The 25,366-nt window shown below is 34.3% G+C and overlaps 1 protein-coding gene across 3 annotated transcripts in view; it reads left to right on the top strand.

The window, feature by feature from the left end:
- The window catches only part of ROCK1 (Rho associated coiled-coil containing protein kinase 1), a 131,623-nt gene extending 108,983 nt beyond the window's left edge, over window positions 1-22,640 (top strand). For 2 of the 3 annotated variants that reach the window (XM_087818990.1, XM_087818991.1), the window contains 11 exons: window positions 3,494-3,659; window positions 4,760-4,853; window positions 5,401-5,489; window positions 8,261-8,449; window positions 9,433-9,592; window positions 14,370-14,440; window positions 14,646-14,734; window positions 18,455-18,533; window positions 18,688-18,949; window positions 19,733-19,940; window positions 21,129-22,640. In XM_087818990.1, the coding sequence (XP_087675116.1) occupies window positions 3,494-3,659; window positions 4,760-4,853; window positions 5,401-5,489; window positions 8,261-8,449; window positions 9,433-9,592; window positions 14,370-14,440; window positions 14,646-14,734; window positions 18,455-18,533; window positions 18,688-18,949; window positions 19,733-19,940; window positions 21,129-21,132 (1,411 nt within the window). In that variant the 3' untranslated portion in view covers window positions 21,133-22,640. Of the gene's footprint in view, window positions 1-3,493; window positions 3,660-4,759; window positions 4,854-5,400; window positions 5,490-8,260; window positions 8,450-9,432; window positions 9,593-14,369; window positions 14,441-14,645; window positions 14,735-18,454; window positions 18,534-18,687; window positions 18,950-19,732; window positions 19,945-21,128 lie in introns of those variants that run through there. The other variant, XM_016211505.2, reaches the window with a different exon arrangement.
- Window positions 22,641-25,366: the final 2,726 nt, after the last annotated feature.

The following is a 25,366-nucleotide window of genomic DNA, read 5'->3' as shown; positions in this document are numbered from 1 at the left end:
ATCTCATTCTTTGCACAATTTCACAGCCTGGGATAGAAATGTAATTTGGGATAAATAGGTTTTCTGGCATTTTAAAATATAACTTCAATACTTTATTCTGAATTTGATGCAAAGTGGTAACCCCAGAAGAGAACATGTTATCTATCTGAAGCCCTGCAATAATAGCACAGAACCACCCCTGGTATTCATAGGCTTACCAGTGGCAATATTTCCTATCTTTACCTAATAATGTACTAATTCATCTACTCTTCTGGACAACTATTTTATATATCTCCTCTCTCCTCAGATCTTCAACAACCTTTCCTCATACTCAGCAAATGGCCCTAGATGTAAGAGAGCATCTACTCTCCCTCATCACATAGCTACTAACCTATCTACATCTGTACCTATAACTCCTGCCTTCCTTTTAATTGATGTAAATGGCCAAAATGGGCTTTTACCTAAAGGTAGCCCTTTGATCCCATCCCTTGTTACCTACTTACAAATATGACTCCAGTAATTCTCTCCTCTTTCCTACACCCATTTTTTTCTTTCTATAGTCATTCCTATTGTTGTTGTATAAACATACAGACAAATATCTCCTTAAAAAAAATAACCCTCTTAATTGCATACCCACATCCGGTTACTGTATCATTTTTCTGCTTTCTTTTATAGCAAACTTCCTGAAAGTGACATACCATTTCTCTTCAGGCCCTCTTCACCCATTGTCTCTCAATCCCACTTCAGTCAGATATTCTACTCATCACTCTACTAAAATAACTCTTCTCAAGGTCACTGGGGACTTCCTAAAGTTAAAGACAATAGTCAATTCTCAGTCTTTATCTTATTTAACAGCAGTAGTCGACATAGTTGATTACTCTCTCTTGACAAAAGTTCTTCATTTGGCTTTGTGATATCACGCAATATTTTCGTCTTATTGAACTGGCTACTGTTTCTCAACCTCCTTTGCTCCTTTGTCCCTTCCCATCTCTGAGACTTTTAAAGTTTGGAGGGCCCAAGGGAACACTCCCTACTTGTTCTTATCCAGCCTCAAAACTTTAAATAGCATTAGTGTACTAGTATATTCTCCCCTGAATTCTAGGCTTGTATATTCAGCTGTCTATTTGACATCTCCACTTGAGTGTTTAATAAGCATCTCATATGTAACATGTCTAGAGAAAATTCCTGATTCCTTCACCTTACCAACCTGCTCCTCCTTGTCTTTTCCATTTCAGTATTAGCAATTTTATTATTCCCACTTATTTCAGTCAAAACCTTGAAACCATCCTAGACTCTTTTCTTTTAAGTTACTACATGCAGTCCATCAATAAGTCTTCTAATTATAACTAAAACGTATGTCTAGGCCCGGCCAGCATGACTCATCGGTTGAGTATTCCTGTATTCCAGGAGATCAAGGTTCGATTCCCATTCAGCGTACATACCTGGGTTTCGGGCTCGATCCCCAGTAGAGGGTGTACAGGAGGCAGCTGATCAATGACTCTCATCATTGATATTTCCATCTATCTCTCACATATAAATATATATGTGTGTGTGTGTGTGTATATGTGTCCAGAATCCGATCAGTTCATTTGTACCATTTACCAATGTGATCCAAAAGGTCATTTCCTATATATATATATATATATATTTTAAATGTTTTTCTTGATTTCAGAGAGAGGAAAGGAGAGGGGGAGAGAGAGAGAGGAACAGTCAGTGATGAGAGAGAGTCATTGATCTGCTGCCTCCTGCATGCTTCCTGCTGGGGATTGAGCCCACAACCGTGTCATGTGCCTTGACCAGGAATCAAACCTCGATCTCCTGGATCATAAGTCGATGCTCAACAGCTGAGCTACACAGGCCAGGCTCATTTCCAATCTTAATTATTTCAGTACTTTCCTAACTGGTATCCCTGTTTTTGCCATTGTCCCCCTAGTGTCTGATCTTAATACAGCAGCCAGAATTTTTAAAACTTAGGATACTTAGGAAAAAAGCCAATGTCCTTATATTGTTTTTAGAAAGCCTTATAATGCCTGTTCTTCTCCCCACCACCCACCACCCCCTTCTCTTGCTATGTCTCTCACAGCTTTCCCCTGGCTCTCATTCTACTTACATTAACTTCTTTCAGACCAACCTTAGGGCATTTGTTATTAGGTGTTTCCTCTGCCCAAACACTGTATTCCCAGATAGCACATGGCTTACTCTCTTATTTCATATATCTTCTCAATTGCAGCTTAGCGGTAACGACTCTTTGATCATCCTATATAAAATAGTGACCACATTTTATGTAGCAACCACATTCTACCATTTCTTTTTAAAATTATTCTCTGGCATACTGTATATTACTTCATTTTTGTAAATTTTCTGTGTCACCTCAGTAATGTATGCTTTCTGAGGCCAGCAGCTGTATTACTGCTACATATCTTGATTCCTGTAACAGTGTTTGGCACATGGCAGCATTCAGATAAATAGTTGTTGAACAAATGAATGAATATTCGCTCTCTTTCTCTTTTTTTTTTTTTTGTAGTTATTATAGTATGTTTCTCTCTTTAGGTCTGAGACAGAAAATTCTATTTGCATCACTCATTTAGTATAAAACAGGGGGGAAGTATTCATTGGCAAACATTTATTGAGCCTGATGTATACTTTTATAGTTTTTCAAAGGGAGAACTTATATTTAATAAAAAGTTGCTAATGGATTCAAAGTTTATTCTAAGCATTAAGAAAAGTATATTTATCATTTCAGTTTTTTTAACTAACAAGCATAAACTGCATTTATTGTTTAAATTAAGAATGGCTCAGGCCCGGCCGGGTGTGGCTCAGCGGTTGAGCGTCGACCTAGGATCCAGGTTATCGGGGTTCGGTTCCCGGTCAGGGCACATGCCCGGGTTGCGGGCTCAACCCCCAGTTGGGGGCATGCAGGAGGCAGCCGATCAATGACTCTCTCATCATTTATGTTTCTATCTCTCTCTCTCCCTCTCCTATCCTCTCTCTGAAATCAATAAAGATATATTAAAAAAAAAGAAAAAAAAAAAAGAATGGCTCAGGCTTGCTCTGGCTGGTGTGGCTTAGTTGGTTGGAACATCATCCTATGCACTGGAAGGTCAGAGGTTCGATTCTTAGTCAGGGCACACACCTAGGTTGTGGGTTTGATCCCTGGTCGGGGCACCTACGGGAGGCAACTAATTGATGTATCTCTCACATCGATGTTTCTCTCTCTTTCTCTCACCCTTCCTCCCTCTCTAAAAAGTCAATTAAAAAAACAACAATGGCTCAGGCTCTGTAATGGTAGATGGGTATAAGATGTGCTAAATCTCAGGTTCTTGAAGAGATGATTTTGAGCTCAGTCACCCTGTGAGAGAAGACATACCAGTTCACATGATTTCATCAACCATGAGGATGTTCATGGCAGTCACTGTCCAAGAGTGAAGAAGTTGTAAATTGTGCTTTTACATATATGGTTAAGTTGGAAGAATGAACTGAATTTGTATTCACTTCCCTTATAAATGTATTGCAGAGAGACTCTTGTTACTCAGTTGGATCTAGCAGAAACAAAAGCTGAATCTGAGCAGTTGGCTCGAGGGCTTTTAGAAGAACAGTACTTTGAATTGACCCAAGAAAGCAAGAAAGCTGCTTCAAGAAATAGACAAGAGATTACAGATAAAGATCACACTCTTAGTCGGGTAAGTGATGATAGTCAGGTAAGTTACATGACTTAAAATTTTAAATCAAAATAGGTTACAACTTAAAGTTTAGGGGGTAAATGTGTGTGCATGCATATTTACATGTATACAATGGTCAATATGTATTCATGTATAAAACAGTTTATGTAATTCAAAACGGTTTTTAAGAATTGAAATTTTATTCATTGTATTGGGTTTTTTCCTCCTCCTGGCTATAGATCTTAATATATTTTATGTGAAGAAATGCTTAAATTTATTTACTGTATTATATTAATACATTAGAACTGATTTTATGGCCAGAATTCTCTAAAATTCAGAAAAAATATTTTGGGATGAGGAATTTTTTGTGGATATATATAAATCCATTATAGAAAAACTAGTACTACAGACAGTTACCTATTCCTTAAATTTATAGTCTGAAATAGATCATGGGTTTAGAAAGGGGAGTTAGAGAGGTTTTTCTTCTTTTGAAGCCACTATCAAGTGCTCTGGTGTGAGCAGACCTGGGTTCACATCCCAGCTTTGTCCCTTAGAAGTGACATAGTCTTGGCAGTTTGCTTTAACTTCTCCAAGCCTCAGATTCTTCATCTATAAAATAGAAATAACAATACTACTACACAGGATTCTTATGAAGATGAAATTAAATAATATACGTAGAGTGATGAATAAGTACCTTACTAAAAGTAATCAATCAAACATTTTTAATTGTCATGTTCATTATCCTTCAGATGAAGAAACTGAGACTCAGAAAGATTGTGACTTGCTAAGGATCACAGAGCTAGAAAACTAAAAGGAAATTTTCTAGTTTCTAGTCCAGTTCTCTTTTTATTACATTTTTTCCCTTTTATTCATATGTATATGTATGTATGTGTGCGTGCATACACACACACTGAAATGATTTGTGGAAGCTAACAATTGGTTTTAAAAAAATAATTTAATTATAGTCATATTTTAAACTGAAAACGAGGCATTTGTATAGTTAAGCAGTGTCAGACCTGTTTTCATCTATGGAAAAAGGAAAGTATTTTTTTAAAGGTTATTGCTTTAAATATAAGACTAGCAAAGAGATTATAGCTTAAACTTTTGTGTGCTTTGTTTAGCTCGAGGAAATGAACAGCATGCTAACCAAAGATGTTGACTTACTAAGAAAAGAAAATGAAGAGCTAACTGATAAAATGAGGAAATCAGAGGAAGGTATGCAGGTTTTTGGGTTTTTTAAAAGCATAATGTTAAATTAGTTCAGAGTAAATCTTTAGCTGTTTATATTATTTGTTAGGTTTTCAAAATATTTGTTTTCATATGTTAACAACTAGCCTTAAGAATTATCTTACTATAACTTAAATATTCTCACCCTTAAAAAAATAAATAAGGTAAATCTGTGAGGTGATGGAAGGGGAGAATCTTTTCACAATGTATATATGGGGTGGACAAAAGTAGGTTTACAGTTGTGAGTATGCGAAACAGAGTTTATTCTTGTATTATTATTTATTATTGTATTATTTATTTGTATTACAATTGTAAATCTTCTTTTGCCCACCCCGTATATCAGATTGTGACGTTGTATACTTTAAATATCTTACACTTTTGTCAATTACACCTCAGTAAAACTGAGAAAAATATCTTAATGAAGTTATTGAAAGTTCCTTGGTAGTATATACTGATTTGATAAGGACATTGCTGATTTGGAGTGCAGAGATTAAAATAATGCCTTGCAGTAACATTTTATATAATTTGTTGACAGAGTATAAACTGAAGAAAGAGGAGGAGATCAGTAATCTTAAGGCTGCCTTTGAAAAGAATATTAATACAGAACGAACACTTAAAACACAGGTACATGTGCTCAGCCTTTTCCATGTTTGTATTTGAGTATTGAATATTCATAAATTAATATTTGCTTTTTGTGCACTTTTTCTTAAAATGAAGTTATAAGATTCAAGCTTTTCATTGGAACAAAAAGATGTATTTAGGAAATAGGATTTCAGTTGAGTTAAGAAATCTAGTTTAGTCATTTGACTAGTAAGAATGTGTTTTTGATTGTATAGAAGACCTCTAATTGACAGTTGGAAACTTAATGAAGAGAAAACATTGGCTGAAGCCACAAGAGAAGAATTGGGAATAAATAAGGAACTATAGGGGTGGATATATCATTTTGTTTTGTATTTAATGATGCAGCTAGATCAGATTTTTTCACACTAAAACTTGGTATCTTGTCATTTTACGAAGATATCCGATGGTTTAAATTCTTCATAAGGTACTGTGTACCTCAGTTGATTTTTTTTTTTTTTTTTATCCTCACCTGAGGATATTTTTCCCATTGCTTTTCAGAGAGAGAGAGAGAAAGAGAAACATCGATGTGAGAGAGACACATTGATTGGTTGCCTCCCCCTTGAGCCCCTGACTGGGGCTGGGGATCGAGCCTGCAACCAAGGTATGTGCCCTTGGCTGGAATCAAACCTGGGGGGCCCTTCAGTCCGAAGGCCAGTGCTCTAACCACTAAGCCAAATCAGCTAGGCCCTCAGTTGATTTTTACAGTAAAATAAATATTTTCTACCACGAATCCTCATTCCCTCTGAGTAATTCTTTATGTTGCAATTAATCTTCCACAAATGTATGTATTTGTTGAAAATCCTTTACTAACCTTTATACCAAAACAGAGAGCATAAGGAAAAAGGTCGACATTTATTACATGAAAATGTAGGTCTGTGGAGCCCAAAACAACATTAAGTTGAAAGAAAACAAACTAGGAAGAACATTTACAGCAAATGTAGATAAATATATAAAGAGCATCTTCAAATAAGAAAAAGACAATTCAAGTGAAAAAAAGAGGGGACATTTGAGAGAAAAAGAAACAATACCTGGCTGGTGTTGCTCAGTGTTTGAATGTCGACCCATGAACCAAGAAGTCACCGGTTCGATTCCTGGTTAGGGCACATGCCTGGGATTTGGGCTCGATCACCAGTGGGGGGCATGCAGGAGGCAGCCAATTGATGTGTCTATCTCTCTATCCCTTTCCCTTCTTCTCCCTCTAAAATCAGTAAAAGAAACAGTAAAGATTTTTTAAAAGCTCAACCACAATAATAAAATAGAAATTAAAATGAGGTATCTTTTTGACAGTCAAATGGGCAGATTTAAATGAAATCATACTAAAAATAAATAAATTAAATAAATAAATAAATGAAATCATACTCAGCTTTGGCAAGAACATAGGGAAAGTTTGTTTATATACTTTAATAGTGAAAAAATAAAGATAATCCAACCACCCATTAATGAACTATTGATAATGATACATCCATACAGTGGAATATAAAGGAGCCATTGAAATTAAATGAAGTACATTTACATGTAATGACATGGGGAAATAGTATTTCCATGATATATGAAATAGTATTAAATAAAAAAGCATATTGCACCACAGAATGTATAGCATGATTCCATTTAAATTTAAATATGTAGGTAATCTACTTATTATATACATAGGGAAATGTCTAGAAGGCTATACACCCAGCAGAGTGAAAGAAAAGGCTTTAGCAGACGTGGTCTTTGAGGGGATGATATTACAAGGGCTTCTTACTTTCTTCATAATATATCTCTGTCTTTGATTTTTCTTGTAATATGTTACATTTACTATTAGAAAAAACACATACGCATTTATGAATTTAATGAAGTAAGCGTTTACTGCATTAAAAAATTATTCAAGGGCTCCTCATCCTAGATGGGACATAATCTATGTGGAAATGATAGTGGTTAGGGCTTTTTTCTGTCTTAATGGAAAACCTCTGATTTCTTTTTTAACGTTACTTATGGAACAAGTATACCATGAGTTATGTTTTACATTTCTGTAGCTAATTTCACACGCTTTTTAACAGCTCTCCTTTTGAATATATTTTTCCCTTTTGATAAAAGATGTTACCCTCAACTATATTTACATTTCCTTTCACTTTCAAAAGTTTTTCAGTGTAGCCTGCTCATGTTGCCCTGTCCCCCTACTTTCGTACTTGTCCAAAGGGAAAAAAATTATCTGGGGCCTTTTTGCCCATGTACTGTTTCCTCTTATTGTAATGCCATCTTTGCCTCCCTTCCTTCATACCTTTTTTTTTTTTTTTTTTTTTCTTATCCAACTTCTCTTTGTCTCTTAAGAAACATGTGGACACATATGCAGGTCCTTGAGGAAGCCTTCCCTACTTCACCAACTCTCAGTTAGGTACTGCTCCTATAGCACCCTTACATGCCTCTTTCTTCTTACCTACCACTCTGCTGTAATGCTTGCTTGTCTGTCTCCTCCACCAGACTAGAATGCCTTTGGGGAATATCTGTATTTACTGTCTTTATATCTATTACCTAGCAGAGTACCTACATACAGTATAATAAGTGCTGAATAATTGTTGAATGATAAATGACTTTTGCAATCTTGTCTGGCTCTTATATTTGAATAAAGCTGTAACTTGTGCTACCAGTTATCACGTCCCTTCATTAGGTTATTCTAATTTTTATGCACAAAAAAGTCCTGCTTCCTGATTTTGAAGAAAATACATTTTTAGTGGAAATTTAAATTGAATGGCTACACTGTAGTTCTTACTAATAATATTTTAATATTTGAATAGGCTGTTAACAAGTTGGCAGAAATAATGAATCGAAAAGATTTTAAAATTGATAGAAAGAAAGCTAATACACAGGATTTGAGGAAGAAAGAAAAGGAAAATCGAAAGCTACAGCTGGAACTCAACCAAGAAAGAGAGAAATTCAACCAGATGGTAGTGAAACATCAGAAGGAACTGAATGACATGCAAGCGGTAAGGTTTGTGTATGTGTGCACATGTAGGGTTATTTTCTTAAATTGTTATTACTAAATATACCTATTATCTAGTAATCTTATTTAGATTATATTTTTCATATAGAAATTCATATTTTGATTTATACTCTTCACAATTTTATTATTATTCTAATATGAACCATGATCTTGAAAACTAGAAAGATGCCTTGTTGCCTGTTAACCGTTACGTTTTGAGTAATTTTTATCCATTAGCATCTGCTCTTTGGTTTTAGACTGAAGTTGAGATATGGCTCGTATTATAGTAACTATAGCTGGGATAGAGGTTTTGGTATATTGGAGCTATATTTTGTGTATTTGGTATATTTATTTTTTCTAATCAGGACTCACTTTTCCTTTTTTGTTTTTAAAAATTTATCTTTATTGTTGAAAGTATTACAGATGTCCCCTTTTCCCCCCATTGATCCCCTCCACCGCGCATCCACCCTACCCTCAGGCCTTCTCCTCATTTTTTTGAAATCAGAATGTCATACTTAATTTTTGGATACTTCCTTGGTTGTTAATAGCACAAAATTGAGAACATGGTCTCTGGTCTTAGACCTAGATCCAAGCATTGACTCTGTCTTTTAGAAATCTTACCATACTGAGAGGCTTTCTGTACCCTTTAAACTATTTTGTTTGGAGCCCCCCAAAAAGCATTTTCTGTTGTCTTAACAAGTATTTACTTTTTTGTTTTTTAATGCCTTGTATTAAAAACAAATGAACAAAAAACATTTAAAGCAAGGAGAAAAGGAGCGTATCCAAGCAATGTATTCCTGAGGAAGAGAACTTGCATTTTTATAGTTATATTAAAATCTGTGGTGGTAAACATTCATGAAGTGTTCAGTAAAGTTTTAGCTTTAGCCACTTTAGATTATATATTTATATTTCCATTAATTTTTAATTTCTTAATGTTGGAAATTTATTCTTGACTCATTATATTATCTTGGTATTTTTCAAACATAGCAATTGGTAGAAGAATGTACACATAGGAATGAGCTTCAGATGCAGTTGGCTAGCAAAGAGAGTGATATTGAGCAATTGCGTGCTAAACTTTTGGACCTTTCGGATTCTACGAGTGTTGCTAGTTTTCCTAGTGCTGATGAAACTGATGGAAACCTTCCAGGTAAGAATATTTTTATTGCTTCATTCAAGTTTGCTTAAATGTCATGGGAATTAATGTATATTTCTTTCCTTTGGTATCCTACTTCTTGTCATTTTGTCCTTGGATCCTTAAGAAGCAATTTATATTTCTGATCGCCAAAGTCTCTTGATCCTTTTATACTTAGTGTATTTTATGGAATAAAATCAATCATAAGCAATCTTAGGCTATAGATCTGAGAGGCTCTATCTGAATAGAAATCTGAAGAACTTTCTGAACCTATTTTGAGCAGCCTAACTTCATGGTGAAAGTTAAAGATGCCGCAGTACCTCTCACTAGTTAAGAGAAAACTGTATGTTTCATGAGTAGCACATCTTTAATGTTTTATGTATTTTTATGCTAAAACTAAGAACTGTACTTAATCGGAACCACATCAACTCTATATAGAAGCGTACCTAATGTAGTAGTGATAAACTTTAATCAGACTTTAAGTTTCAATTTTAGAGAAGTAGATAAAAAGGGTTAGGAGATGTGGACATGGGGCAGGGAGTCAAGTAAAGGCCGAAGTGCATTGCTGGGATTTCAGACTTTTTTTCTATGTCCTGTTTTCTCCAGTGGAAAATCATTTAAAAAATAAACACAGCTTCTTCTTGGGTTAAATGTAGTACAAGCTGTAGCACATGTATTTTTAAAAGAGATGATCAACACACATATTATAGGTTCAAATTATAAATGAAGTAAATAGGTTATATATGTATTGTGTATATATATATGTGTGTATTAAAACATGCATTACAAATTTTAAAGACATACATATATACACACACACACACACACATTTGACATACTGTACATTCTTAGTTCAAGGTTTGGAAGTTTTGTTTACATGGTCATAAACTTGAAAATATATTTTAATTAGTATATTTCCTGAATAATACATGAATACAAAGATATTTATGAAGCAACATGTTTGATATTATAAGGATTTTATTTTAACTGGTACTACTTGATATAAGAAACCTGATAAACTACTTAGAAAATTTTGTGTTATCTTTCTTGGCCAAGAAGTGGGACTCAAAGTGGGAAGCAAATTCAACTCTTATTTGTATACCACCTGCCCTCATTCTTTTGTAGCTTTTGCTAGCTCATAATCAGATATCTAGGAAGGCTAGGGCAGGGAATGAATATTTCTTATTCCAATGGTCAAGGAATTTCTTCTGTTTTCTTGTTTTTGGCTCTCTGAAACCTCCTGGCTATTGAGAAACTTATAGGTGCAGATTCTTATCAGAGAATCACTTTGGATTTAAAAGGAATCTCTTGCTTCAGCTGTTGTTTGAACATCTTTCTAAACTTGGACTTACTCATTAGTAAGAGGTGACTTTTAGAGGTGTTTGGCTACATTCTTTTCATTGTTGCTGACTTTTTTACAAAAATATATTTTTATTGATTTTTTTAGAGAGGAAGGGAGAGGGAGAGAGAGATAGAAACATCGATGAGAAACATCATCGATTAGCTGCCTCCTGCACGCCGCCTACTGGGGATTGAGCCCGCAATCCAGGCATGTGCCCTGACCGGGAATCAAACTGTGACCTCTTTGTTCATGGATCAATACTCAACCACTGAGCCACACCGGTTGGGGCTCTTTTCATTGTTGAATTGAATTTAGTGTAGGTTAAATATCCTGACCAGTTGTTTTTGTTTGTTTGTTTGTTTTTTGTCTTTATTCCACTCATTTCCCTTTAACTTTGTTTATAATGTCTTAGTATGTGTGCCTTGGTTTTCTTTGCATTAGGTTAAACATTTGAGAGACTAATCTATTTAGAAGATTTGAATTGAAAGATGAGTTTGGGGGATTTCTAAAAAGGACAGTGAGCTCTCCTGATGTGGCTCAGTTGGTTGGAGCATCATCCCTTACACCGAAAGGTCAAGGGTTCAATTCCCAGTCAGGGCACATACCCAGGTTGTGGGTTTGATCCCGTCGGGGTGCTTGTGGGATGCAACCAATGGATGTTTCATTCTCACATCGATGTTTCTCTCTCTCTAAAATCAATAAAAAGCATGTCCTTGGGTGTGGTTTCAAAAATAAATAAACAAAAATAAAAAGAGTAAGGTAATGAATTTTATCTTCTATCCTGGCTTATTTAGGAAGGCTGAAATCAAAGGATCATCAGATGGTTTGATTGGCAGACTTAGGTTAGGAATCCATTTAGATTTCAGAATCCCCATCTAACAAATCCACTTCAGAGTCAGTCAGCAAAGAGATTTTAAAACGTTTCTCCTGGCTTTATGCTGAGTATATCACTTAAAATAGCGGTGATATTCAGAGATTGTGTTTTTAAGGTTTTCAAAGTCCAAACCAAGAGGGAAAAAAATTAAAAGTACTGGTGGCCATTTTCCATTGCTATAAAAGGAAACTAGTTAAGGTACCTCTTTCTCTATTACTGTATTCTTAGTCTTAAAACTTATAAAGATCTCTACAGTGTTGTACCTTTGATTTTCATATTAGAGGTAGAAATTAATGGATAGTCTTTATCAGTGTTATTTTACCTCTCTTTGTCAGATATTTTGCTAGTAAATTGAAAATCTGTATTAAACCTACCATTTACTAGATGCAACTACAGACTAAAAAAAGAGGACTTTAAATAGAATATGTTTACTCAACAGTTAAAGGCCTTGTGGAATATGGATCACATTTTTAGTTCAATAAAATGGTTTTTTAAGTAGTTGAGTGGATGAACTGATGTATGACTTTCATTATTTCTCTTAGATTTCATCATTTAATATAAAAAGTCTTAATTATCACGTATATTAGATCTTCAGCTTCTATAATCTTAGTGGGTATCTTGTCATTAACTAGATTACATTTCTCCTCTTAAATTTCCCAACTCTGAAAAGCTCTCTCTGAAATCAGTAAAGACATATTTAAAAAAAAAAAAATAGTGAGAGGTGCAATTTTTGGCACACTGGAGGGGAATTTTTCTAGCAATAACTTCTTTGCTTTTGTAAGAGAATATTTGTGAATGATCACCGGCCTTCTGTATGTTATTTAATATAAAACTGCACTTTGGTTATTAAATTGTAACCATTATTTACAGAAAATGACTTAATTGGCTAATATTTTAAAAGCAGAATTGCAAAATAATCAGCAAATAGTTACGAAGTGCCCACTCTGTGTATCAGATGCAGTGGGGTATATGAAAGTGTTAGGATATGGTCCCTGCACTCTCAAAATTTACCAAGAAACTACTTAAGGAGACAAAATAATTATTGATGGACTAAATAACAGCAGCTAAGAGAAAAGCTAGAAGACGGGAATCATTTTGAGCTGAAGTTTCTCATTATTTTCTCTATAACAACAAGTGCAATTTAGGTGAAAGGGAATAACAAAAGCAAAGAATATTAAGTACATGGAAGAAGTTGGAACAAGAAGAACATGACCCCCGATTCAGACCAGTATTGTGCTCTAGGAACACAAATTCAGAAATTAGACTGGCTGGGTGAATCCTAGAGCTTTGACATTTACTGATAGAATACTCTTAGGCAAGTCTGTTCCCCTTGCTAACTCTCAGCCTCTTCATTTGTAAATGGAAGATGATAGTAGAACCTATCCTATTCTGTATTTCTAGGAATATAATATCCTGTATTCATGGGATTATACAAATTTTTTAGATGAGCTATTACTTGTAAAGCACTTGCAAAAATAAATGTTTAGTAAATGTATCTCTTGTTACTTTTACTGTAAGACTGAGCTGTTTTACAGATTTTACATGGAGAGGGCAATATATATATTCTGATTAGATCATGATTTGAGCCATAGTGTAATCTGTCACATTATAGTATTGTATTTTAAATTTGGTTACTTTTCCATTCTTTTGTGTTTCAAATATAAAATAGATATAAAAACAATTAACTACTCTTATTTTTAACCTGATATAAAATAACCATTTCTAATGGAATCATCTTTTTCTCCCAAGTATTTCTAATAAACATTAATTATATTTAAACAGTAGTAATAATTACTATAAAATGCCTTGATTAAATTAGTCTAGAATTTCTGATATGTACATACTGGTTAAAATATTAATGGTTGACCAACTGAATTTTGTGTTCTTTTGCTATTTATTACATTCCGGTACCACAAACACCTTTTTAGTTTAATAAGAATTGTAATTGGACTTACCACTAGGATTAAGTCCAACTAAATGTGGAAAGTTTTATTATGGGTGTTTCACCAAAAAGTTTATCAGAATATTGTACTGAGAAAACAAATAAAATGCTTGTCTCTTATTCTTTATATCTAGTTGATTCTGCCTGCATTCCTTATTTATTTATCTTCTATTCTTATCTTCTGTGAGTAATAGGACACTTCTGTACTTTTGCTTGCTCTCTCTTGTGTAAATCATGGCTCTGATTTGTTCCACTTACTGCATAATATTTTTTTTTGCTAAGTATTTTTATATGGATGTTAAATGATATTTAAAGTCTTCTGTATCATATCCCATTTAAGCTGCAGTCCATTCCAGTCTTGCCTGGCTCTTAAGGGTATTGTTGTTACTTCATACTTTTATAATTGAGTACTAAATGTTAATTTTATGGGAAAAGTGGCTTGGAATTTTTTTCTGCAATCTTTGTATGGCTGTTAAAGTTGATTTGTGTGATTGAAGCATGAAAGAGCAAATTATAGCACTTATTCATTTAGCTGTGTTCAAATGCCTGTTACTGCATGCTGTCAGACAACTTGTAATAGCTCTTCCTTTTGTTATGATTTAAGACTGAATACTATATATTCTTTTTCTCCTAGAGTCAAGAATTGAAGGTTGGCTTTCAATACCAAATAGAGGAAATATCAAACGATATGGCTGGAAGAAACAGGTACCATATGCCTCATTGTTTTCTAGTTGATATTTTGTTACATATTTACTTTTAAAGCATATGACTTGTATTAACTGCCCTATTATTAGCATTGATTTTAGATTAATACAATATAATTTAGATATAAATGCCAGATATTATGCCTGTTACTTTAAACCAAGTTAATATTGCTCTTATACCTCTTCCCCCTTTTTTCTCATTTCAGTATGTTGTGGTAAGCAGCAAAAAAATTTTGTTTTATAATGATGAACAAGATAAGGAGCAATCCAATCCATCTATGGTATTGGACATAGAGTAAGTTGCCTTTGATTGAATTTTAAGTCAATTGAGTATTAACATATGATAATCAATTATTTTTAGACTTACAATTTAGTTTATATTTTATTTAAAAATGTTATCTACTTTTCTTTTTTCTTAAATTTAAATAATAACTTTACATTAAATATTATTTTAGCAAAATGTGAGAGGGAAAATTTTGCATTCCTGATTTATGTATTCTAAAGAATATATATATGTGTGTGTGTGTATGTGTTAATTATCACCCTAAGATATGTTTATTGACTTGAGAGAGAGAAAGAAATATCCATGTGAGAAACATCCATGGGTTGCCTCCTGTACACCCTGCCCAGGGATCTAATCTGAAATCTTTTGTTGTACGGAAAGATGCTCCAACCAACTGAGCCTCCCGGCCCGGGCACATTTTGCTTAAGTAAGATTTAATGCAAAGTTATAATTTCAATTTTTACTGCTTTTAAGTTCACAAAGCATCTCAAAATGTATATGATTATGTGGTCTTTTTTTTTTTTTTTTTTTAATATATCTTTATTGATTTCAGAGAGAGGAAGGGAGAGGGAGAGAGAGAGATAGAAACATCAATGATGAGAGAACCATTGATCGGCTGCAGCCCACAACCCGGGCATGTGCCCTGACCGAGAATCGAACCCCGATCGCCTGGATCTTAGGTTGACGCTCAACCACTGAGCCACGCCCGGCTGGGCGATTATGTGGTCATTTTTAAAAAGGAAATATAAATGTATCTGTTCTTTTTTAATAGCAGGCCAAAGAGGCTGGTAATAATAAGCTTAGATTATTTTCCTTGTATTCCTTCTAAAGCCATTTCTTAGTACTGCTTCTTTTACTAGAACAGGTGCTGTAGATTGAATAAAGATGATTAAGACAGTTTAATATTTAAGGAGTTTACAGACTAGTAGTAGAAAAGGTAAAACATATGCAACAAAATATAAATTTAAAGTAAAGTGTAGTGGGTGCTATTCACGAGAAATAAAAACTTAAAATGAAGTATTGCCATTGGAATTAAACATTTGTGAAGCCATTTATAGTTACAATATAAAAAGAATTGAGCAAATACCAGAGAGTACTGATATTTTTATTTCTATTTTTTTTAAAAAAGCATTAGTCATGAAAATTTAAATGATCACTTATATGGATAGTACTTAAACAATAATATAAGTGACATCTTTCAACTAAGTTAAGTACTTTTAGATCAATGAGAGGTCACTTTTATTTTACCTTTTCATGATTTTCATATATTAAAACGTATACCTCTTAAATGTTCTGTTCATTGGCTTTTGTAATTATAAACACCCATGTAGTCACCACCCAAGCAAGACAAGATAAAAAAACATTTCAATCATCCTAGAAAGCTCACCTTTGCCCCTACTCAGAAAAAAAAAAAAATCTGGCCGTGGCCGGTGTTGCTCTCAGTTGGTTGAGTGTTTTCCCATGTACCAAAAGGTGTCCAGTTCAGTTCCTGGTCAGGGCACATGCCTGAGTTTTGGGCTGAATCCCCAGTAGGGGGTGTGCAGAAGGCAGTCTATTGATGTTTCTCTCTCTCTCTCCCTTCCTCTCTCTCTAAAGTCAAAAACATTAAAAAAAAAATCTGAATTCTGTTCTAGCCAGTTTGGCTCAGTGGTTAGAGTGTCAGCCCGTGGACTGAAGGGTCTCAGGTTCGATTCTGGTCAGGGAGCACGTACCTCATACCCCGGTTGCAGGCTCGATCCTTGACTGGGTCAGTCAGGGTGCATGTGGGAGGGAGCCAATCAATGTGTCTGTCTGTCTGTCTGTCTCTCTCTCGATCTCACTCTCTTTCTCCCTCCCTCCCTTCCACTCTGTCTGAAAAGCAATGGAAAAAATATCTTCGGATGAAGTCCTGAATTCTATCACTGAGATTAATTTTGCCTATTCTACAGCTTAATATAAATGGAATTATACAGTATACACCCTTTTGTGTCTGTTTTTTTGCACTCAGCATAGGGTTTTGATGTGTGTAGCAGTTGTCTTTTTTGTTGTTATTGCTGAGTAATATTCTGTTGAATGAATATATCTCAATTTGTTCATTTATTGTTCTGTTGACATTTAGGTTGCTTCCAACTTGGGACTATTATAAATTAGACTGCTATGAACATTCCTTTTGGGGACTTTAGGAGTGGAATCTTGAGCCATAGAGTAGATCCGTGTTTAATCTTTTTAAAAAATTTACCAAATAGTTTTCAAAAATGGTTATACTATTTTATACTCACCAGTAATTTGAGTTTCAGATGCTCCACATCTTCAGCATTTGGTGTTGCCAGCCTTTGATTTTTTTCTGTTCTAATGGATATGAAATGCTATCTCATTGTTTTAATTTGTATTTTTTTCATGACTTATTATGCCAAGAATCTTTTCATGTGATTATTGGCCATTTGTATATTTTTTCTTAAGTGTCTCCAAGTCTTTTGCCCGTTTTTTAATTGGGTTGCTTATCTTTTTAAGATTGATTTGTAGAAGTTCTGTATATATTCTGGATACAAATTCTGTGGCAGAAATATGTAGTGAAAATATTTTCCGTTCCTTGGCTTGCCTGTTTATTTTCTTTATGATACCTTTTAACAGAGACCGTATATTAAGTTTTTAAAAATAATTACTATCTTTTGTAGTCTGTCCAAGAAATTTTTGCCTGCCCACAGGTTGTTGAAGGTGTTCTTTCCTTTTAGGAACTTTATTGTTCTAGGTTTTACAATTAAGTTATGATTGATCTCAAATTTATTTTTGTATTTGGTAAGAGGTAGTGGTTGAAGTTAGGGTTTTTTTCATGTGAATATCTGGTTGTTCCAACACGATTTTTATATATAGGTCTTGAATCCTCTAATCTTGCTGTTCACTTATTTTCATAGGTCTTTTTGATTCTGCAGGACTTTTCTATAAATACAATCATGTCATCTCCAAATAATAGTTTTACTTCTTTCTTTTCAATCTGTATGCCCTTATCACATGTATAGATTATTATGACCACCACCACAGTCAATATACAGAACAGTTCCATTACAGGGATCCCTCATGTTACCCTTTCATAGCCATAGGAAGTGCCTTTTCTCCACCCTTCCATAATTCCTGACAATCACTGATATGTTCTGCGTCTCTATAATTTTATCATTGGAAGGATGTTATACAAATGGAATCAAATACTATGTAAACTTTGGGATTGTTTTTTTCACTCAGTGTAATTCCTCTGAGATCCATCCAAGTCGTAGTTTGTTTCTTTCAATTACTGAGTAGTATTCTATGGTATGGATGTACCACAGTTTGTTTAACCATTCATTTGGGTTGTTTCCAGTTTTTGGCTATTGTACATAAGTTCCTGTGAACATTCCTCTACAGATTTTCACATAGAGATAAATTTTTATTCTCTGTAGTAAAGACCCAGGAGTGCCATTGCCGGTTCACATGGTTAGCATATGTTTAGTTTTGTAAAAAGTTGCCACACTGTTTTCCAGAGTAGTTCTGCAATTTTACATTTCTACCACAATTGTATGAGCGATATAGTTTCTCTGCATCCTAATTAGCATTTAATTTATTAGTATTTCTATTTTTAAAATTCTGATAGATGTATAATGATACTGTGATTTTAAGTTGTATGTTTCTAATGACTAATTTCTCTCCAAGAAATGTTTGTTTATATCTTTTACTGTAAATGAATTTTTATGATGGCCTATATCATATTTATTTCCATTTTAGTAAATTGTTTCATGTTCGACCTGTAACCCAAGGAGATGTGTACAGGGCCGAAACTGAAGAAATTCCTAAAATATTCCAGGTAAAAATCTGAAATTGTAATTTCAAAAGATGTTTTACCTAAGTACTAAATATATATTTTTAAATAAATATACACCAGTGTGTTTATACATTTGAAATTTGTATGTACAGATACAAGTCTTTTTTATCTTCTTTCTTTTACCATTCCTGAATAGATACTATATGCAAATGAAGGTGAATGTAGAAAAGATGTAGAGATGGAACCAGTACAACAAGCTGAAAAAACTAATTTTCAAAATCACAAAGGCCATGAGTTCATTCCTACGCTCTACCACTTTCCCGCCAACTGTGAGGCCTGTGCCAAACCTCTATGGCATGTTTTTAAGCCACCCCCTGCCCTAGAATGTCGAAGATGCCATGTTAAGTGCCACAGAGATCACTTAGATAAGAAAGAGGACTTAATTTCTCCATGTAAAGGTAAGGCATGAAACATTGTACCACTTAAAACAAATTAGAGAATTACATCCCAATAACTTTTTCAAGTGTAGCATTTCCTATACCAAATTGAAAAGAGTGTAAGCTGAGAAATGTATGGCTAAAGAACCTTTGTTGCAAGGTAGTATCTACCTCCCTTGGTCTGGATCCTTCTAATAAATACACAATATGCTCAAATTAAAAAAAAAAGGGGGCAATAAGAAGTAACATTTTGACACTGGTGGAGAACATACAGCTATCATTTTACAGTTATAATGTCTTTAAAGAGAATCACCCATTTGTAAAAACAATAAGGTATCGCTGAGAAAGTATTCTAAATTGGAGAGAGAAGCTACAGCTGAGTTCCACTATATTCCCCCCTTGAGTTTTTAACCTCTGGCTTATTTTCTTTTTATCTGGTTTTCACTGCCTGGACCAGCATGCTGTATCATAGACAGAATGTCTAGTTTACCAGAGGTAGCTAGAGGGAGAGAATACAGGCTATAGCTATTTTAAGAAAAGACACTTGTGTTCTAAATATGCATTTATTCATCTCAGCACATTTATTGTATTTCTGATTTGACTTTATTTTTCTTACTAGTTTATAACTAGTGTTTTCTTTTTAAATTTTCAGCCTTAATTAAATTAAGGAAAAAGGGATATTGTCCAAGCTTAATTAAGTGTAGTAAATCTCTTTAAATTTTAAGAACTTATAAAATTATGCATTTAATAGGGCTTTTTTAGATTTTATATGACTTTAATTGTACTCTTTTTTTCTTAACATAGTAAGTTATGATGTAACATCAGCAAGAGATATGCTGTTGTTAGCATGTTCTCAGGATGAACAAAAAAAATGGGTAACTCATTTAGTAAAGAAGATACCTAAGAATCCGCCATCTGGTTTTGTTCGTGCATCCCCTCGAACACTTTCTACAAGATCCACTGCAAATCAGTCTTTCCGGAAAGTGGTCAAAAATACATCTGGAAAAACTAGGTAAGGATTGAAATGTTTACCTTTTTAACAATGCGAAGTGATTGAATAACACCTAAAAAATTGGAATCAAATTGTTCTTTTCCCCATAGAGAGCATTATTTGTATCTAGTTATTTATATATTACTAGAAATGACTTTACAAGTTAGTTTAACTGATTCCTGTTAGAAGTTAATAATATTTCTATATATCATATTTATTTAGTTCCATGTCAAATTTTGTCATTGGTTGTTATACATGGCAATATTTAGCCCTTAACATTTTAAAAACCTTGTGGTTTGTCCCCCTTTTAAGATAAATAGATTTATATAAAACTGTGCGCATCTTTTGTTTTTAACTATGTTGGTGTAGTTTTGTTTTTAATCAGAATTATTCGGTATTATCAGTGAATATGGTGTTACACATAAACTTCCCAATTAAGTACCTTTTTTGGGGAGGGGTTAACTAGCTTTGGAATTTTTTCAAAAATATTTATATGCTATAAATAACAATGATAGGACATAATTAGACCCTTTCTTGAAGAGATGTTATGATACCTCATTAAGTTCTCATTTTCACATGTCTAAATGAGGCTCAGCGGAATTAGACAACTTGCACAAGATCACACAGCTAACTAGTGGCATAGTCAGGATTAGAACCCATTTTCATCTCATTCTAAAGCCTATGCTTTTTCTCCTGTACTAAATACCAACTTTCACTGGAGTGTAATCCTGTGTTAAGAGGGGCATTTGACTCTAGAAGCTGAGACCTATCATAGATTTGTCTGTCTGCTACCATCACAAGTCTTCCAATCAGTCTTAGGACCACTTTTAATTCATCCCATTTCTTCACTATTGTCAGTAACCAAGTGTAATTCTTTGAAGAGTCATACCCATTTTTCCTTCTGTATTCTTCAGTTGCCATACTACTCCAGTATATTATTGCTTCACTCATGATTTATCTCTGTAGACTCCTATATCCCCCCCTGTATAGGATCTAAAATTATTTAAAATCGATTATCATAGCTTTGAAAGTATATATATGTTTGAAATAGAGTAGAGGGAAAAAGGAGATAATACTAAGTATTTGTCCATTTTCTTGTTTTTCAAATTCTGTTTGTTAGTTTTTAGATATAAAAATAATGTAGTTTACCTTTCCCTCCGAGTACATTTTTTAAATTATAGTTTTTGTGTTTTTTTTCCCCACCAACAGTTAACCGTGTGACCTAGCACCTTGTGGAATCGTGTGGGATGCTACCTGATAAACCAGGCTTCTTTAACCATGCAAAGCAGACAGGCTGTTCCTTTGACACAATATCACAGGCTTCAGGGTTAAGATTGCTGTTATTCTGTCCATGCTTTGGCACAAAAGCACACTGAGGGTTTTTTTTTATTGCGGGTTTGCCTACAGGTAGATTAGATTAATTATTACTATGTAATGCAAGTACAATTGGGGAAAAGCTTAGCTAGATATATATTTTTTAAAAAGGTGCTGCCTTTTTGAATTTCTAAGAAACGCCTGTCAATCATGATAGAACAGTTTCCTCATATGAGTGAGAGGAAGGGACTTTCACTTTTAAGTGGAATGGCATCACTATCAAGACCAGCTCATGGAAGGAGTAAAGAAAATATCTCAAAATGAGACAACTGCAATTTTTTTTTAATGACTTCAGTTTTTGTGCTCTTGCAAGACTATACAAAACTATTTTAAGAAAGCAGTGACTTCACTTGACTTCAGTGCCCTCACTGTAGAATTTAAAAGCCTTACTGTTGATTGCCCATTGGTGGACTTGACAGAGAATAAATATCTTACATTATGCTTTATAAAATACTGTATGTGTTTCAGCAAGTTTGTAGATTGGGGAATGGGAGAAGGCAAAAAAATTACGTTTAATCTATGCATTTTTGCCAAGCCATATTGAGTTATTTTACTACTAGAGACTTTAGGAACTAACTGTACAAAAAAAACAAGTTTAAAAACATGTTTTGGGGTACATCATTTCTGTAATTGTATAATGTATTTCTTTGTGGTTTTAAGTGATAAAGACATTAAGTTAACAAACATATAAGAAATGTATGCACTGTTTGAAATGTAAATTATTCTTAGAACACTTCAGTGGGCGTTGCATTGAGCTTTTAGTGCCTTAATTTGAGAGAATTATTTTACTGCCATAACTAGAGTTCCAAAAACATATTTTCAAAAAATTACGTGTCAGTGGGTTTTTCATTAATAATTGGTTTAATTTTAAATATTTAGAGGTTTGTTGGACTTTCATAAATTAAGTACAATCTTTGCTTCAGACTACCTGCTAAAATAATGAATGACTTTATAAAACTGCAAAACATGTAGAAGTTTGCACCAGTATAAAAGAAAATTATGGCAACACATCTCTGATGTTTTCCAGTTAACATAGGAATTACCAGATAAATACTGTTAAACTCTTGTGCAATAACAAGAGTAGATTTGTATGGGCAGTATGATTTATTGTTTATTTTTTTAACCAAATACCTCCTCAGTAATTTATAATGGCTTTGCAGTAATGTGTATCAAATAAGAAGCACTGGAAAACTGATTCGTCTCTAGGATGATATGCATGTTTCAAGTGGTATTGAAAGCCGCACTGATGGATATGTAATAATAAACATATCTGTTATTAATATGCTAATGACTCTGTGCTCATTTAATGAGAAATAAAAGTAATTTATGGATGGATACCTTTAAAAATGACTATGGTATTTTCTCATGGCTGAAATGAATACAAACCATGCTATAAATTAGTTTCTGACTGTACAAATGTTTGTTTAATTTCATGATTAGATTAAAGTGAATTTTTAAAAGATAAAACCTGGTTTGGGCTCTAAAAGAAGAACGGCTAGAGTTGAAATGAAAAGTTGACTACTGTCTGTTGGGAAACAATTTTACATTGATCTTTTACATTTCTTACATCTTATGAGCAGAGAGAGGCTCTGACAGCCTTTCTTCCAGACTCTTTTCCAAGGAGATTTGATTAGTAAACAGCCTTGGAAGATACTGTGTCTCCTCGAGAGGAAGGCAGGTATGTCTGTTGTCCAATATAATAAAGATAATGCTTCCTCCTGATCTGCAAAAGTTGGGCAGATTTGCTTGAACTCATTATAAAAGATTCAGATACCCTAAACTTGGGGTTCCTTAGCTGTAATACAAACCCACTGTATGCTCAAGCACCCACCTGAGCCACTTTACATTGCTCCCATGGAACTTGTGGGAGCAAGGGGAACTGACAAGAACATGAAGCTCATGCTGCTTGTACTGTTAGTGTAAAGTTGTTTGGCTGTGATCCAGGAGTCACATGTCTTTTGCCAGGATCCATGAAATGTTGGCAGACTAACTTGTTTGCAAGAAGAGTCAAATTTCAAACTCTTCACTGTTTTTGACAATGTGCTTACCATCTTCTTAGAGAACTATCACCATTACTTAATGTATTAATGTCTAATGTATTTTTTTTTTTATTGATTGGTTTTTAGAGAGAGAAAAAAACATAGATTTGTTGCTCCACTTATTTATGCATTCATTGGTTGCTTCTTGTAAGTGCCCTGACTGGAGATTGAACCAGCACCCTCTGTGTATTGGGATGACATTCTAACCAACTGAACTACCCAGCTAGAGCCAAGCTATATTTCTTAGTCACAGAATTTTAATGTTGGAAGTGACCTTAGAGATAATCCAACTCAAGCTACTTACTGTATCAGTAGTCAGGAAGAAAACGGTAACATGTCCATGTTCTAAATTGCAATTAGACACAAAACAGGACAGAGCCCAGGTCTCCCAACTCATAAGTGAATGCTGCTTCTACCACATAAAGCTTTGTTTCCAAAACTGTGATTAAAATTATGTGCTTTTTAATAAATTCGAGTCTATGTTATCATTCACTACATGAAATGTGATTTCAGAAAGCATTTATACATGTGGGAAAAAAGTAAAGCTGAAACTCAGCTTAGGATATCATTTTTACAACCTATGCTTTTGTTATAGTTTAATCCTCACCCGAGGACATGCTTAGAGAGGAAGGGGGAGAGAGAGAAAGAAGGAAGGAGAGAGAAACATTGATCACATTGATCAGTCGCCTTCTGTGCACGCCCCAACGGGATCAAATCCACAACCCAGGTATGTGTCCTGACTGGGAATCTAACCAGCAACATTTCAGTGTACCAGACAACGCTCAACCAACTGAGCCACTCCAGCCAGGCACAACCTATGCTTTTATATAATGAATCCTGTCGTTGAAAATAGAAAACCCACCCAAACTGGCTTAAAAAGAGGAAATGTATTGACTTATGTAATTAAAACATTTAGGGGGAAAGTTGGCTCATGATGTTGTCAGGGGCTCAAATGATGTCAATGATTCTTGTTTTCTCCAGCTGTTTTCTCCTCTGGATTGGCCTCCTCCTCACACAGTATTCTCATGTCACTGAAGCACCGGGGTTACATTCTTGAAGTGTAGCCATCTCAGCCAAAAGTGTAATCATTCCAGGGATCTGGGGAAATCCCCTCATTGCTTGAGTCACATGTCTGACCTTGAAAGCATCATCGCTATGGGCAGAGAGAAGCAGTGTTCTGATTGGTTACACCAGGGTCATATGAGGTCTGAGCCACACAAGCCACCTGCATTGAGAGAGGAAGAAGGGTTGGTTTGCAAAGGAAAAATCAGGCTGCTTTTTCCAAAAAAGACAAGAGGCAAAAGCAACAAATGTTCCTCATAGCTGCTTGTTGCTCTGGTTCTCTATGGGGAAAACTAGGAAATTTTGGCAAATTTTATATTTAAAAAAACTGAGTGAAAAACATAAAATGGATTGATAAATTGGTGTACAGTGGGAAAGAACATATGGGAATAATTATTATAAGACATTCTAGCACAAACATGATGAAATTTTCTGTGGACTCCCAAGAAACCTGAATGTGAAGATCAGAAGTAAACTGGGAACGAAAATATATGTGATTAAAAGAGTCTGATTTTGTTTGGGAAGTGTCTACATATTTTCCTACTGTTTTTCTCCCAAAGACACTGCCCACCACCAATCTTTGTTAAAATGTGTGTAGTTTTCTAGGAGGAGAGAAATTTCTAGTTTTGTTGCTATGGTTCCCAGGTGAGTTGCTAGTAAGAAAACAAGAACACCGCTGTTATTTTTAGAGCATCCTGTCATAAGAATAAATCACTTGAGAACAGATTTTAAACCAACATTTCCATTACTGCCACTCAGTTTTCCATTTTAATTTTCTGCTTCAGTGTTCCAAAATCTTGCTCCAAATTACATGATATGCAAATTATTTCATTGTAGATTTTTTAAAAGAATAAAGTAAAAATTTAGACTTTTGAGGTGCACTACTCAGTCAATAAAATGAACTTCAGGATGTGTGTGATATTTAAAACAGAAAAAAAGTGAATGAAATAAAAGTACTTTACATGTTGTTTC

This window comes from Miniopterus natalensis, chromosome 7, assembly GCF_054644295.1.
Source record: "Miniopterus natalensis isolate mMinNat1 chromosome 7, mMinNat1.hap1, whole genome shotgun sequence".
In the NCBI taxonomy this organism is placed as follows: Eukaryota; Metazoa; Chordata; class Mammalia; order Chiroptera; family Miniopteridae; genus Miniopterus; species Miniopterus natalensis.
This window is presented reverse-complemented; position numbering and strand designations above follow the sequence as displayed.